Source organism: Mesoplodon densirostris, chromosome 12 (genome assembly GCF_025265405.1).
Source record: "Mesoplodon densirostris isolate mMesDen1 chromosome 12, mMesDen1 primary haplotype, whole genome shotgun sequence".
NCBI lineage: Eukaryota > Metazoa > Chordata > Mammalia > Artiodactyla > Ziphiidae > Mesoplodon > Mesoplodon densirostris.
This window is the reverse complement of record NC_082672.1, coordinates 12323552-12341468: the sequence shown is the minus strand read 5'-3', so window position 1 is coordinate 12341468 and position 17917 is coordinate 12323552. Positions and strand designations below refer to the sequence as shown.

Here is a 17917-nt window from a genome sequence, read left to right as displayed (position 1 = left end):
TCAATAAGTACCTTAAATGTAAATGGATTAAATGCTCCCACCAAAAGACACACACTAGCTGAACGGATACAAAACCAAGAACCACATCTATGCTGTGTACAAGAGACCCACTTCAGACCTAGAGACACATACAGACTGAAAGTGAGGGGATGGAAAAAGATATTCCATGCAAATGGAAACCAAAAGAAAGCTGGAGTAGCAATTCTCATATCAGACAAAATAGATTTTAAAATAAAGACTATTAAAAGAGACAAAGAAGGACACTACATAATGATGAAGGGATCGATCCAAGAAGAAGATATAACAATTGTAAATATTTATGCACCAAACATAGAAGCACCTCAATACATAAGGAAAATACTAACAGCCATAAAAGGGGAAATCAACAGTAACACATTCATAGTAGGGGACTTTAACACCCCACTTTGACCAATGGACAGATCATCCAAAATGAAAATAAATAAGGAAACACAAGCTTTAAATGATACATTAAACAAGATAGACTTAATTGATATTTATAGGACATTCCATTCAAAAACAACAGAATACACATTTTTCTCAAGTGCTCATGGAACATTCTCCAGGATACATCATATCTTGGGTCACAAATCAAGCCTTGATAAATTTAAGAAAATTGAAATTGTATCAAGTATCTTTTCCGACAACAACGCTATGAGACTAGATATCAATTACAGGAAAATATCTGTAAAAAAAACAAACACATGGAGGCTAAACAATACACTACTTAATAACAAAGTGATCACTGAAGAAATCAAAGAGGAAATAAAAAAATACCTAGAAACAAATGACAATGGAGACACGACGACCCAAAACCTATGGGACGCAGCAAAAGCAGTTCTAAGGGGGAAGTTTATAGCAATACAATCCCACCTTAAGAAACAGGAAACATCTCGAGTAAACAACCTGACCCTGCACCTAAAGCAATTAGAGAAAGAAGAACAAAAAACCCCCAAAGTTAGCAGAAGGAAAGAAATCATAAAGATCAGATCAGAAATAAATGAAAAAGAAATGAAGGAAACGATAGCAAAGATCAATAAAACTAAAAGCTGGTTCTTGGAGAAGATAAAAAAGTTGAGAAAGAAAGTTCATCAAGAAAAAAAGGGAGAAGACTCAAATCAATAGAATTAGAAATGAAAAAAAAGTAACAACTGACACTGCAGAAATACAAAAGATCATGGGAGATTACTACAAGCAACTTTATGCCAATAAAATGGACAACCTGGAAGAAATGGACAAATTCTTAGAAATGCATAACCAGCGAAGACTGAATCAGGAAGAAATAGAAAATATGAATAGACCAATCACAAGCAATGAAATTGAGACTGTGATTCAAAATCTTCCAACAAACAAAAGCCCAGGACCAGATGGCTTCACAGGCGAATTCTAGCAAACATTTAGAGAAGAGCTAACACCCATCCTTCTCAAACTCTTCCAAAATATAGCAGAGGGAGGAACACTCCCAAACTCATTCTACGAGGCTACCATCACCCTGATACCAAAACCAGACAAAGATGTCACAAAGAAAGAAAACTACAGGCCAATATCACTGACGAACATAGATGCAAAAATCCTCCACAAAATACTACCAAACAGAATCCAACAGCACATTAAGAGGATCACACACCATGATCAAGTGGGGTGTACCCCAGGAATGCAAGGATTCTTCAATATACGCAAATCAGTGTGATACACCGTATTAACAAATTGAAGGAGAAAAACCATATGATCATCTTAATAGATGTAGAGAAAGCTCTCGACAAAATTCAACACCCATTTATGAGAAAAACCCTGCAGAAAGTAGGCACAGAGGGAACTTTCCTCAACATAATAAAGGCCATATATGACAAACCCACAGCCAACATCGTCCTCAATGGTGAAAAATTGAAACCATTTCCACTAAGATCAGGAACAAGATAAGGCTGCCCACTCTCACCACTCTTATTCAACATAGTTTTGGACGTTTTATCCACAGCAATCAGAGAAGAAAAGGAAAAAAAAGGAATCCAACTCGGAAAAGAAGAAGTAAAGCTGTCACTGTTTGCAGATGACATGATACTAGACATAGAGAATCCTAAAGATGCTACCAGAAAACTACTAGAGCTAATCAATGAATTTGGTAAAGTAGCAGGATACAAAATTAATGCACAGAAATCTCTGGCATTCCTGTACACTAATGATGAAATAGCTGAAAATGAAATTAAGAAAACACTCCTATTTACCACTGCAACAAAAAGAATAAAATATCTCGGAATAAACTTACCTAAGGAAACAAAAGACCTGTAGGCAGAAAATTATAAGACACTGATGAAAGAAATTAAAGATGATACAAATAGATGGAGAGATATACCATGTTCTTGGATTGAAAGAATCAACATTGTGAAAATGACTCTACTACCCAAAGCAATCTACAGATTCAATGCAATCCCTATCAAACTACCACTGGCATTTTTCACAGAACTAGAACAAAAAATTTCACAATTTGTATGGAAACACAAAAGACCCCGAATAGCCAAAGCAACCTTGAGCACGAAAAACGGAGCTGGAGAAGTCAGGCTCCCTGACTTCAGACTATACTACAAAGCTACAGTAATCAAGACAGTATGGTACAGGCACAAAAACAGAAAGATAGATCAATGGAACAGGATAGAAAGCCCAGAGATAAACCCACGCACATATGGTCACCTTATCTTTGATAAAGGAGGCAGGAATGTACAGTGGAGAAAGGACAGCCTCTTCAATAAGTGGTGCTGGGAAAACTGGACAGGGACATGTAAAAGTACGAGATTAGATCACTCCCTAACACCATACACAAAAATAAGCTCAAAATGGATTGAAGACCTAAATGTGAGGCCAGAAACTATCAAATCCTTAGAGGAAAACATAGGCAGAACACTCTATGACATAAATCACAGCAAGATCCTTTTGGACCCACCTCCTAGAGAAATGGAAATAAAAACAAAGATAAACAAATGGGACCTAATGAAACTTCAAAGCTTTTGCACAGCAAAGGAAACCATAAACAGGACCAAAAGACAACCCTCAGAATGGGAGAAAATATTTGCAAATGAAGCAACTGACAAAGGATTAATCTCCAAAATTTATAAACAGCTCATGCAGCTCAATAGCAAAAAAACAAACAACCCAATCCAAAAATGGGCAGGAGACCTAAATAGGCATTTCTCCAAAGAAGATACACAGACTGCCAACAAACACATGAAAGAATGCTCAACATCATTAATCATAAGAGAAATGCAAATCAAAACTACAATGAGATATCATCTCACACCAGTCAGAATGGCCATCATCAAAAATTCTAGAAACAATAAATGCTGGAGAGGGTGTGGAGAAAAGGGAACATTCTTGCACTGCTGGTGGGAATGTGAATTGGTACAGCCACTATGGAGAACAGTATGGAGATTCATTAAGAAACTACAAATAAAACTACCATATGACTCAGCGATCCCACTACTGGGCATATACCCTGAGAAAACCATAATTCAAAAAGGGTCATGTACCAAAATGTTCATTGCAGCTCTATTTACAATACCCCAGAGATGGAAAAAACCTAAGTGTCCATCATCCAATGAATGGATAAAGATGTGGCACATATATACAATGGAATATTACTCAGCCATAAAAACAAACGAAACTGAGCTATTTGTAATGAGGTGCATAGACCTAGAGTCTGTCATACAGAGTGAAGTAAGTCAGAAAGAGAAAGACAAATACCATATGCTAACACGTATATATGGAATTTAAGAAAAAAAATGTCATGAAGAACCTAGCGGTAGAACAGGAATAAACACACAGACCTACTTGAGAATGGACTTGAGGATATGGGGAGGGGGAATGGTAAGCTGTGACAAAGCGAGAGAGAGGCATGGCCATATATACACTACCAAATGTAAGGTAGATTGCTAGTGGGAAGCAGCCCCATAGCACAGGGCGATGAGCTCAGTGCTTTGTGACCGCCTGGGGGTGTGGGACAGGGAGGGTGGCAGAGAGGGAGATGCAAGAGGGAAGGGATATGGGAACAGATATATATGTATAACTGATTCACTTTGTTATAAAGCAGATAGTAATAAAAAAAAAAGATTACCAAAATATAGTCGAACAAAAAAACCCCCCAAAGTTAGCAGAAGGAAAGAAATCATAAAGATCAGATCAGAAATAAATGAAAAAGAAATGAAGGAAACGATAGCAAAGATCAATAGAACTAAAAGCTGGTTCTTTGAGAAGATGAACAACATTGATAAACCATTAGCCAGACTCATCATGAAAAAAAGGAGAAGACTCAGATCAATAGAATTAGAAATGAAAAAGGAGAAGTATCAACTGACACTGCAGAAATACAAAAGATCATGAGAGATTACTACAAGCAACTCTAGGCCAATAAAATGGACAACCTGGAAGAAATGGACAAATTCTTAGAAATGTACAACCAGCGAAGACTGAATCAGGAAGAAATAGAAACTATGAACAGACCAATCACAAGCACTGAAATTGAAACTGTGATTAAAAATCTTCCAACAAACAAAAGCCCAGGACCAGATGGCTTCACAGGCGAATTCTAGCAAACATTTAGAGAAGAGCTAACACCCATCCTTCTCAAACTCTTCCAAAATATAGCAGAGGGAGGAACACTCCCAAACTCATTCTAAGAGGCCACCATCACCCTGATACCAAAACCAGACAAGGATGTCACAAAGAAAGAAAACCACAGGCCAATATCACTGACGAACATAGATGCAAAAATCCTCCACAAAATACTACCAAACAGAATCCATCAGCACATTAAGAGGATCACACACCATGATCAAGTGGGGTGTACCCCAGGAATGCAAGGATTCTTCAATATACGCAAATCAATGTGATACACCGTATTAACAAATTAAAGGATAAAAACCATATGGTCATCTCAATAGGTGCAGAGAAAGCTTTTGACAAAATTCAACACCCATTTTTGATAAAAACCCTCCAGAAAGTAGGCATAGAGGAACTTTCTTCAAGATAATAAAGGCCAAATATGACAAACCCACAGCCAACATCATCCTGAATGGTGAAAAACTGAAAGCATTTCCACTAAGATTAGGAACAAGACAAAGTTGCCCACTCTCTCCACTCTTATTCAAGATAGTTTTGGAAGTTTTAGCCACAGCAATCCGAGAAGAAAAGAAAAAAAAAATCCAAATCAGAAAAGAAAAAGTAAAGCTGTCATAGTTTGCAGATGACATGATAATATACATAGAGCATCCTAAAGATGGTACCAGAAAACTACTAGAGGTAATCAATGAATTTGGTAAAGTAGCAGGATACAAAATTAATGCACAGAAATCTCTGGCATTCCTATACACTAATGATGAAAAACCTGAAAATGAAATTAAGAAAATACTCCTATTTACCACTGCAACAAAAAGAATAAAATATCCAGGAATAAACCTACCTAAGGATACAAAATACCTGTAGGCAGAAAATTATAAGACACTGATGAAAGAAATTAAAGATGATACAGAGAGATGGAGAGATATACCATGTTCTTGGATTGAAAGAATCAACATTGTGAAAATGACTCTACTACCCAAAGCAATCTACAGATTCAATGCAATCCCTATCAAACTACCACTGGCATTTTTCACAGAACTAGAACAAAAAATTTCACAATTTGTATGGAAACACAAAAGACCCCGAATAGCCAAAGCAACCTTGAGAATGAAAAACGGAGCTGGAGGAGTCAGGCTCCCTGACTTCACAATATACTACAAAGCCACACTAATCAAGACAGTATGGTACTGGCACAAAAACGGAAAGATAGATCAATGGAACAGGATAGAAAGCCCAGAGATAAACCCACGCACATAGGGTCACCTTATCTTTGATAAAGGAGGCAGGAATGTACAGTGGAGAAAGGACAGCCTCTTCAATAAGTGGTGCTGGGAAAACTGGACAGGCACATGTAAAAGTATGAGATTAGATCACTCCCTAACACCATACACAAAAATAAGCCCAAAATGGATTAAAGACCTAAATGTGAGGCCAGAAACTATCAAACTCTTAGAGGAAAACATAGGCAGAACACTCTATGACATAAATCACAGCAAGTTCCTTTTTGACCCACCTCCTAGAGAAATGGAAATAAAAACAAAAATAAACAAACGGGACCTAATGAAACTTCAAAGCTTTGCACAGCAAAGGAAACCATAAACAGGACCAAAAGACAACCCTCAGAATGGGAGAAAATATTTGCAAACGAAGCCACTGACAAAGGATTAATCTCCAAAATTTACAAGCAGCTCATGCAGCTCAATAGCAAAAAAACAAACAACCCAATCCAAAAATGGGCAGGAGACCTAAATAGACATTCCTCCAAAGAAGATATACAGACTGCCAACAAACACATGAAAGAATGCTCAACATCATTAATCATAAGAGAAATGCAAATCATACCTCCATGAGATATCATCTCACACCACTCAGAATGACCATCACCAAAAAATCTAGAAACAATAAATGCTGGAGAGGGTGTGGAGAAAAGGGAACACTCTTGCACTGCTGGTGGGAATGTGAATTGGTACAGCCACTACGGAGAACGGTATGGAGGTTCCTTAAAAAACTACAAATAGAACTACCATATGACCCAGCGATCCCACTACTGGGCATACACCCTGAGAAAACCATAATTCAAAAAGAGTCATGTACCAAAATGTTCATTACAGCTCTATTTACAATAGCCCGGAGACGGAAACAACCTAAGTGTCCATCATCGGATGAACGGATAAAGAAGATGTGGCACGTATATACAATGGACTATTACACAGCCATAAAAAGAAACGAAATTGAGCTATTTGTAATGAGGTGGATGGACCTAGAATCTGTCATACAGAGTGAAGTAAGTCAGAAAGAGAAAGAGAAATACTGTATACTAACACATATATATGGAATCTAAGAAAAAAAAAAGGTCATGAAAAACCTAGTGCTAAGACAGGAATAAAGACACAGACCTACTAGAGAATGGACTTGAGGATATGGGGACGGGGAAGGGTTAAGCTTGGACAAAGTGAGAGAGTGGCTTGGACATATATACAGTACCAAATGTAAAATAGATAGCTAGTGGGAAGCAGCCGCATAGCACAGGTAGATGAGCTCGGTGCTTTGTGACCACCTAGAGGGGTGGGATAGGGAGTGCGGGAGTGAGGGAGACGCAAGAGGGAAGAGATACGGGAACATATGTATGTGTATAAGTGATTCACTTTGTTATAAAGCAGAAACTAACACACCAGTGTAAAGCAATTATATTCCAATAAAGATGTAAAAAAACAAACAAACAAACAAAAAAACCTTGGGTGTTTGGGGGGAGGGCTGGAGAAAAGACATAAACTAAGGTAAAGATAAAGAGTTATCTAGGGAAGCCTCTGAACTGAAAAGATTTAATTCTCTTTAATATCCACATTGGAAGTAGATAATAATGTCAATGAGTTATAGTTCTCTATACACCTCTACTTTCTAGCTCCTTTCTTATACAAGATATTCTTCCTTGGGTTAAAGGCCTGTAGTTAATGAAAGTTCTTTGCGTTTCAGAAGTTTGCCTTTTTAAGACAGGCAGCTAATGTATTAGAAGGTAAGTGTTCTCATCAAGGCAGAAAAATAATCAAAAAGGTTTCGAAAATAGCAAAATGTACATTAAACCAAGCTTAATCCATTTACCCTCAGCAAGCTGCATTACGCTGGAGGTCAGAGCTGGGAGCAGACTGGTCCCTCCACCGGCCACCAGTCAGCCTCAGCACAGGTGAGTGTGCATGACAACCATGGGAAGGAGCAAAACAAGCCAAGACACTGAAGGGATCTGGTGGATTTCTTGATACAGCAGTAGTAACAGTGCTGTTAGGGGTAGTGCCTGAAATTCAACTCTACTTCACTCAGTACTTAGACAAAGAACTGTTTATATATCTCGATGAAATTAAATAAGTGTATAAAGCAAAATTACAACACTATGGCTAAAAACACAAATCTACAGGCATTAGATTTCTAAGAGGAGAAAGCAATATGTATCTTGCTAAATGCCAGACTTAGAAAAGATGAAAACAAACCAACTAAAAACAACAAAAAATCCAGAAAAATCCAGATAACTGAAACATGCATCTTTTTTTTTTTTTACTATCTTTATTGGAGTATAATTGCTTTACAGTGTTGTGTTTCTTTCTGCTGTATAACAAAGTGAATCAGCTATATGCATACGTATATCCCCATATCCCCTCCCTCTTGCCTCTCCCTCTGACCCTCCCTATCCCACCCCCCTAGGTGGTCACAAAGCACCGAGCTGATCTCCCTGTGCTATGCGGCTGCTTCCCACTAGCTATCTATTTTACACTTGGTAGTGTATATATGTCAGTGTTACTCTCTCTGTTTGTCCCAGCTTACCCTTCCCCCTCCCCATATCCTCAAGTCCATTCTCTATGTCTGTGTCTTTATTCCTGTCTTGCCCCTAGGTTCATCAGAACCATATTTTTTTAGATTCCATATATATGAAACATGCATTTTTATTATTCACTGCTTTTAAAGAAATGGCTAACATCTAACATGGCTATTAGCAGTTGTAAAATTTTAAACATCCAATCATAAAATTACCTTCCTTTCTCTATAGTGGCTATGAATGTATAGCCTGTAGAATTAACATTACTGAGGTAGAAAAAAAAATGAGAACCCAAAGGAGATGAAGACTAAATATGTCTGTACCATTATTCATGGTCTAGAACCTCAGTGTTTGATTTTGGTTCATCTAATATTTTGCATCACATTATTTTGGTGTCATTTCTTTACAATGCTTCCTAAAATCTCTAATTTACTAAGCTATAATTTATTTGTTTTTAACATCTTTATTGGAGTATAATTGCTTTACAATGGTGTGTTAGTTGCTGCTGTATAACAAAGTGAATCAGCTATATGCTTACGTATATCCCCATATCTCCTCCCTCTTGCGTCTCCCTCCCACCCTCCCTATCCGACCCCTCTAGGTGGTCACAAAGCACCGAGCTGATCTCCCTGTGCTATGTGGCTGCTTCCCTCTAGCTATCTATTATACTTTAGAAATCTTTCTCAGTGGAAAGATTAATAGAAGAAAATTCAGGATACCAACCGCCCTGCCCCCGCCAAACAAAAAGAAAACACTTGTAGGTTTACTGCTCAGATTCTAGTCAACAGCTGTTGCTGGGTTTTCTTTTTACTTTTATCAAGATATATATAAAACTGTCTTTTGAATGTTTAGTTTGAAAGTTACCAATTTTGTGAATCTTGATTTCAGACAAGTCAGAAGCACCAGAATAAACAGATAGTCTCAATTAACTATCACTTGCAAAGCACAGTCTAGTGAAAAATATTTCAGACCATATTCTTTAATCGGGGACATAAAATAATAAACGGTATCCCCCAACATAGATAAAAATTCAGAAATAAATTGTAACTATGGACTAAAACATAATATTAAAAGAAAGTCTTTTTGTGAGCACCCAGATAATTCCTCCTCTGTATATAGTGACACAGAAGCATTTTCAGCTTTCAGGTTTCGACAAATCCTGTTGCAACAACAGCTCCCTCCCCTCCCCCACCTCTCTTTTCTGAATTCTCCCCCAGCTCAAAAAATGAGATGGGGAACCCGGTATTTATCTCCTGGCACCACCAGCAGTTTTCCCCGCTCGGATTTCTACGTTGCTCTTCATTTGCTACTTTCAAGTTAACCTACTGGAGCTTCATCGCTAATATTCAGAAGCTGTGAACTGAGCCTCAGGTATGTGGCTCCTCTTCATCATGTCTTACTGGGGTTCATTTGAAGACAACTGACAGAAGAGAGTTAAGTCACTGAAGGCTACTGACAAAAGGTATGGAAAACGAGAAGCTTCCACAACGCTTCGGGACCTAAATATAGATCTTCAAGTATAACTCGGTTTGAACTGTACGTTGTAAATCTGTTTCTAAATACTAGGTTTGATATAAATAAATCTTGTCTGGAAAACTGACTTTACATTTTAACGAAATCCAGTTCAGAATTTCTTTGGGAAATAGCTCATAAATTTAACATTATAGGTTCTATTCTATATGCAACAGATTTTGGAAGCACGAGAGAGTTCTCATTTAGAACCGTTTTCCATGCCTACTTCCACAGCATTTCACCACCATCACCACCACCGCTGAAACAAAGTATGCCTTTATTCTCTACGAGACAGAAATCTGAGAGAACAGGCCACAAACTGTACCATGCTTGTGGCTGGAGGGGGAAAAAAAAAGAAGATTTCACAGCAATATAGCTAAGATGCCAGTATATTTTTTACAAAGGGAAAAGAGTGACCTTCATTTTGGAGAACAAATTCTTTCTGCATAAGTTCTCCATGCAGAAGAAAGCACTTCAAGTCCAATATTCAATAGTAAGTGAGCACTATGCTAACGGAATGCAGTGTCATATTGTTTACGCTGATTTTGGCCATCTGTAATTTATCACTGCCAGCACTTGTTAATTAAGATGAACAAGCTGTCTCCAAGTCTGAATTACACTGGAATTTATAAAATGTATTGGTTAATGGGAAGAAAAGAGTTATAATTGGGAAGCTGAGCAGAGACTGATCAACACATAAAGGTTACTCAACCAAAGGAAAGAGAAAGAAAGAAAGGAGATGCTCGTAGGGCATGCTAACAGCAGTCTCACTCTTGAAGAACCCCTTAAGCCGAAAATGGTCCGGGAAGGTAGTAATTGAGTGAGTTGGCTGGAGGCTGAAATGTTAAAACCCGAACCTGAAAACAGCTATTATGAAACAATAAATATGTGCTTCATTTTTTTTTTCTAGAAACTTTAACTTTCATTCTATTTTGGTCTCAGATATGAAAAGAAACTTGGAAAACAGAAAAAGAATGAACTGTAGGCAGGCAAAGCCAAGGCACTTTGATGCTTACAGTGAAACTGACTCTAAGAATTCAAAATCTCAGGGAAATCTCCTGAAACTATAGAATTTACATTTTAGGATTATGAACAAAAATAGAACAATGGAATTCAGATAGCCCAGGATTTAACCTCTTAGGGAATCAATGTTATAACTATATTAAACTATACAACTGTATTAAAAGTTAACACAGGCATGGATTCACATTACTGCAGACACTTCACAAAAGCCACCCACCAACCTCCTTGCTGAGTCTCTGAAGCTACGCCACTTGCTCATTTGCTCTATTAATTCCCTCTGGAGTCTTTTTTCTGTGTGAGAAAGGGAGTGAGTGAGGGGATGGTTAACAGTGCTTTGTCTTTAGATGTAGCATTCTCCCTGCTTCCCACAGGAAGTACACAGGAGGATTTCACCCGGAATTACTGTGGTAAAAGGGGACAAGGGTGCAAGGTGCAGTGACATGGGAAGAGGTGGGGAAGGGGGCACTGCCGATCCTGCCGCTGAGGTCTGTGTGGCGTGGGGTGATCTACTACCTAAGTGTCCTAATCTGAAACAACGCTGATGGCCAAGATTACATCTATGGTTTCTTTCAGCTCTAAGTTCCTATGAAAACAAATGAAATCGGCCTAAGGAAGGAAGAGAAAAAAAATCCAGATGTCATTAAATATCAATTGTCACGTGACGTAATATAAATTTTAGAAATACTAATAACAATGTCAATTGTAATTTACTGAGTACTTTCTATGGGTTAGACATTGTTCTACACCCTTTAAAATTCTTTCATATATATAACTCCATGATATAGATACTATAATCCTCCCTGCTTTCCAGAAGAGAATACTGAGGCACAGAGAGGTTCTGGAAAGCCAAGATTTGATCCAAGTGCTTTAGATTCAGAGCTCATACTGCCTTTTGTGACAAATACATGAATCATGACAGAGCCATTCTAATACATCACTCAAAAATTCAGAAACACAAAAAGGTCAATATTGCTGTATTTCAGAAACCATTATATTTTCCTCAAGGAAGGCAGTAAGTACTGCCTGATTAAAACACAGCACGTCACAAAGGAAGTGCTATCTTTTCCCTCTTACTAAACGGAAGGAAGGAAGGGAGGGAGAGAGGAAGGGAGGGAGGGAGGGAGGAAAAAAGTGTGAATTATTTTTGAATCTCTCTCGTACAAATAATGATGTGGTTACTTCTGGTATGTATTTGCAAGATTCAATGTCACTACTTCTGAATCGTTTTGAATAACCGGTTTTACAACAGACTACTTCATTTGGGTCAGGGAACGATTCTGGTCCCAACTAGAAAGGATCTCACATTCTCCTAAGCAAGACAGTGGCTTAATTGTTTCAATTTTGAGTAACCTGTACCTGAAGGGAAACAACTGCTCACCTAGGTAAGGATTTTGCAAGCTGGAAATAAGAGATAATCATGCCAGTGACTTTGATTTCTTTTACTACTTTCTTCTCCTTCTTAAACAATTCACCTGGGCCATGTGAATGACACATGGAGAGTATCTGATACATTTTTAAAAATAAAATCATTTTTTGAATGCTTCAAACTTTTCTAATATATATTTATAAATCATTTTTGACAGATGGGTTTAAACTATTCTTATTACCTATAGAGTATTTCAACTAGAAATAAGTTTTTAAAACCTGTAATACTATTAAAATTCTATATCAGATATCCTACAGCTGGCGTTCCATGTCTAAATCTCCTAACAAGTCACACAACTTCAGCAGAGCTTAAATTTTAATTAAAAGAACACAGTGGACAGCCCTCTCCTTTACACCATGTATCAAGCACCACCCAACCAAAATCACCCAGGACAATGGCAGCCTCTGTGGGCCTGGTGTGAGCTTTTCTCCTGGGAAGCAGTGTCCTCGTCCACTGCTGGGACCTATTCAGATGGGTTCTCAGCTCCCACTGCACACAGAAGTCTTTTTGTTTTTCCTTTCTTTCAACCCTGATTTTGTCTTCTTTCCCCAGCCTTTTGTTACTTCGTTCTCTACTGTACAGAAATAGCTACAATTCTGACCGAGAGCCATCAGGATATTCCAGGAGGACAAAGGTAACGGTGACGTTATGACCTCGGCGGGTCTCCAGCTCCTTGCTTTTGCCCTGGCCTTATCTGGGGTCTCTGGAGTGCTCATGGCCACCCTGCTGCCCAACTGGAAGGTGAATGTGGATGCGGGCTCCAACATCATCACGGCCATCGTGCAGATGCAAGGGCTGTGGATGGACTGCACGTGGCACAGCACCGGGATGTTCAGCTGCACCTTGAAGTACTCCGTCCTGGCCCTCCCCACCCACGTGCAGGCCGCTCGGGCCGCTATGGTCCTGGCCTGTGTCCTGTCTGCTGTGGGGATCTGCGCTGCCACAATCGGGATGAAATGCACTCGCTTAGGAGGGGACATGGAAACCAAGTGTTACGCTTGTTTTGCTGGGGGAGTCTGCTTCATGTCTGCGGGGATCTCTGGTTTAATACCGACGGTGTGGTACACAAAGGAGATCGTAGCGAACTTTGTGGATGTGACAGTTCCAGAAAGCAACAAACACGAACCCGGAGGAGCTGTCTACACTGGATTCATTTCGGCCATGCTGCTGTTGATCTCTGGCATAATTTTCTGCACATCCTGTATAAAAAAGAATTCGGAAGCTTGGCTCCACCCATCCAAGCAGCAGCCCATCTCTACCACACAGCCAGAGGACCATTTAGCATACAGCCTGAAGGATTATGTGTGAATAACTGTATGATGCACATGACTTGGGTGCCTGCTGTGATTTCTGCCTTTATTTTAGATTAAATACAAGAATTGTGCTTACCTTTCTCTACAAAGGATGTAAAATACTTAAAAAATGAAGTTGTTCAAAATGCCAACAAACTTCATGTACAATTATAGCTGTTTTAGATGACTTTTCCATTATTGTTGTCATGTTTTACCTAAAGGTTTATAATGGAAAGAGGTTCTGATTATATTAATAAGGCAATGAATTGATGGCTTTTTTTTCCCCCTTTGATAAATTGTGGATACATCTTCCTAACTGGTACTTCATTGGATTTTATAAAAGAGCTCCATTGCCAAGTAGAAAAAGCACCTCGTCCTGGTGTTTACCCAGGATACCCTCTGCTTTTGCTCCCTCTCCTCGGCCACCCCACGGTCACCTGCTTCTGTTTTCGAGCCCCTCGACAGGCCTGCGCCTTACGACGCACAGAGGAGCAGCCCGCCCCCTTCACAGGATGTCCAAGCCGGCCACCCCAAGTCCCCACCTACTGTCATCTCCCCGGCTCTGTTGACATTTTAGGAAAAATATCTCCATATAATATGGCATTCAAAGATTAGGCAGGAATAAAGAAAAGAAATCGGTAAATGCTACAGCAGCAAAGCAAAACCAAACCAAACCCAAACTGAAATCTCTAGGACTTGTAAAGCATCAAGTACAAGCTAAGTGAAAACAGGAAGAGTTTGTTTTAAAATGGCTTAAGAACTGCCCTGTTCTGGCTGCTAATAAGAGGATTCTCCAGATTAAGTTCATTTACCTCTACCATTTTTGATTTACCCCTATCATTTAATATCACACTGATTAGTATCTGGATGATAAAGGTTACTTTCAAGTTGTCATTTTTTTTCTTTTAGGTTTGACTCATGTTAACAAAAATGTTTTTATAAATGAGCTGCTTCAATTGGTTAATGGACGTGAAAAAAGTCTTAAAGAATAAAGGATGCTTTAAAAGATGTTAAATTATGATATGTAATTCAAACACTTTATAAGAAAATAAAAATTGAATTTTCTAATGTGCAAAGGTAACAGTGTACACTGTTGTTTCTAACAATTTATTTGTTCATTTACGCTTAGGTATTGTTCATAATACAGTGGTAAAGGGGAAAAAGGCTACTTCATTGTACATTAATAACTCATGAAGTGGGAAGTTACCTTTCATGTGAGTAAATAATTTTGGATTGTGCATACAGACATACAGACTAAAATATTTTATACCTATTTTATTTGGTACATCATTCTCTTCTGTATCATCATCATTACATATTAACAGAATAGCTAAAATAACGGTACGATTTCACATGGGAATTAGGAAGGCATTGAAAGTATATACTGCTGGACTTCCCTGGTGGCACAGTGGTTAAGAATCCGCCTGCCAATGCAAGGGACACGGGTTTGAGCCCTGGTCTGGGAAGATCCCACATGCTGCGGAGCAACTAAGCCCGTGCACCACAACTACTGAGTCTGCGCTCTAGAGCCCGCAAGCCACAACTACTGAGCCCATGCGCCACAACTACTGAAGCCCTAGAACGAGAAAACACCGCAATGAGAAGCCCACGCGCTGCCATGAAGAGAAGACCCTGCTTGCCTCAACTAGAGAAAGCCCGCGCACAGCAACGAAGACCCAACGCAGCCAAAAATTTTAAAAAATTAAAAAAAAATTAGAAAGTACATATTCCTTTTGAGTAGTCAAAATACTTTCTAAACAAATGCCATCTATATTTTTAGCTATATGACTTGAGAATATACTGACTTTACTGACGTTTGAGGATTTCCATCATAGCCTATAATTTTGCAGAACCCTGTTGCATATTTCTTACCTCCAGTAATTGTGTTCATTTCATTGTGCTTCATACATATAAAAAAAGTGTCATCTGCAAAATGCAATTTTGTTTCTTCCTTCCTTGGATTTATAATACTTATTGCTTATTTTATTCTTGAGTACATATGAAAGCATAACATGTTAAATTAGATTGTAACAGTAAATACTCTTATTTCTATTCAACACTTTTATCATCTGATATTTAAGGAGGGCAACTCAGGTATTTTTTCTAATTGTAAAACTGGTTTTCAGTTTACATATTTATTTCTTTTACACTCATCCACTTTCAAAAAGCATTTGAGTCAACTTACAATAAAACTGCTGGCCCAATAAACAGAAAAACTAAAAGATAAAGAAGGTTAAAATTACAAAGAAAAGGAAGAGAGAAAGAATGCTAGTAAATAATCCTGGTTAAAGGCGGCTGAAGCAATTAAATATGAAATGTAGCTTAGAACTTCCCACACCGCCAAGTCGGAGAAGGCCACATAAGGCATCTGATAGCTTTGTCTCCTGGAGGAAACCAACAGAGGCCGCTGTTGGTGCCATACTGCCCCGCCCCACCATTCGCCAGCTGTTCTGAGCGCTAATGGGTGCTAATGGCTCATGGATGTGGAGCCGCCTCTACTGCAACGTCAGGGCACCAACTGTCCCTAGGAGGTGGCCAGGAGCCAGACCGACTGGCAATGGTACAACAGCTGCCCCTTGCCTCAAGGGAGGACAAAACCTGTGGGGCAATTTGTGCCCCCGAGCTCCCCTTCAGACCTCATCCTGGGACCCCCGTGGGACCAGGCTGAAGCTACGTCTCCAAGTGAAACAATACCCTTGCTTAGCTTTTGCCCTGCCGTGGCCGGCTTCCCTCACTCCTTCTCTTCAGGATCTCCTCAATACATCACTTTCCCAAAAATCCTTACCCCAATCTCTGCTTCTAGGAAGCCAGACCAAATACAAAAGAATATTAGTTAACAGAAAAATATTAGCCTTCTGACCTTATGTCCAAAGGATTTTCAAATACAAGGTAGAAGACAGCAGAAGTAACAGCCTCAATATCAGATTCAAAAAACACTAAAGCATGAAAGATGGCTGTTTTTTATGTGGACCCATCCATTTACTAAGCTTATTTGACCAGAGGTCGAGGCCTCAATAGCTGGGGGCAAGTGTAGCTGAAAGCTGCTAAAATGCTGCTCTCAAAGGTCATGCGTGGATGCCCCAAAGTGCTGACCTTTTCTTTATGTCACAGGTGTAGCATCATTAATTCATCTAAGATTGTATTGACACAATTTATGCTTTAAATCTGTACCGTGTTTGGGAGTCACTTGCTCCATGTGCCATACTTCTAAATAGGCAAAACTATATATAAATTATATGTATGTCTTAAAAGTTATAATCCACATTATTATATCAGGATATAACAACTTAGTCCATAAATATTTGTTTATAATCATAACAGTAAGATCTACCTTTCACTGACTGCCTCCCTGTGTGAGATACTCCTGTTAGGCACTGTATATTGATTATTTCTATCCCCCAACAACAATCCTTTAAGGGTGGCATTATTGCCCCAATTTGATGTATTGTTAACTTATCAGCTTATTAACATGACGAAGTTCTCATAACTAGGAACGCTGGAATTCCAAGAGACCCAGCTGACTTCAAAGTACTTCTAGTTCTTCCACCGCTGTGTACTGCCTCTGTTGTATCAATCAGAAGAGCCTGTTGCAATTCTCAGACTGTATCTAAGTGACTTTTCTACTAGGTTGGGGTACAGGACAGTGGTGTGGGAAGGATCACCAGACCCTTGACCACAATTTATAAAAGAAAAAAGATGACATAGAATGTTGAGGGACTAGCTAATGGCTCAGGATTTCTCACACTTGAGTATGGTTGTCCCTCAGTATCTGTGGGGATTGGTTCCAGGAACCCCACAGATACCAAAATCAGAGGACACTCAAGTCCCTTATATAATGTGGCATAGCATTTGCACAGAACCTACACACATCTTCCCATGTACTTTCAATCATCTCTAGATTACTTATAATACCTAATACAATGTAAATGGTATGTAAATAAATAGTTGTCCTATATTTGGCAAATTCAAGTTTTGCTTTTTGAAACATCCTGGAATTTATTTTTCTTGACTATTTTTAATCTGGGTGTTGGTTGAATCCACCAATGTGGAACCCGTGGATACGGAGGGCCGACTGTAATGTGCAGACTAGTTGAAATAAAAATTACTGTGGAACCCCAGAAATATATGAATTCTCAGGGGTCTTCAGATGCCAGCTTGAGAAACTTCAGAAACAAGTCTTACGTTCTCATGGAGACATTTTTGAACTGTGAATTTGCACTGCAAAAGAGACATTTT

The 17917-nt window shown here is 38.9% G+C and overlaps 2 protein-coding genes across 2 annotated transcripts in view; one reads left to right on the top strand and one right to left on the bottom strand.

Annotated features, from left to right (window-relative positions):
- The window catches only part of TFB1M (transcription factor B1, mitochondrial), a 77588-nt gene that overhangs the window by 13961 nt on the left and 45710 nt on the right, over positions 1-17917 (bottom strand). The gene's annotated exons all lie outside the window — the stretch shown is intronic.
- On the top strand, positions 13038-13697 carry CLDN20 (claudin 20). Its single transcript, XM_060114509.1, has one exon. It carries the CDS (start codon positions 13038-13040, stop codon positions 13695-13697), a length of 660 nt encoding a protein of 219 aa, XP_059970492.1.

Bases quoted from the DNA above. Each gene is read 5' to 3' on its own strand.
- CLDN20 (XM_060114509.1), top strand. From the start codon at position 13,038: ATGACCTCGGCGGGTCTCCAGCTCCTTGCTTTTGCCCTGGCCTTATCT.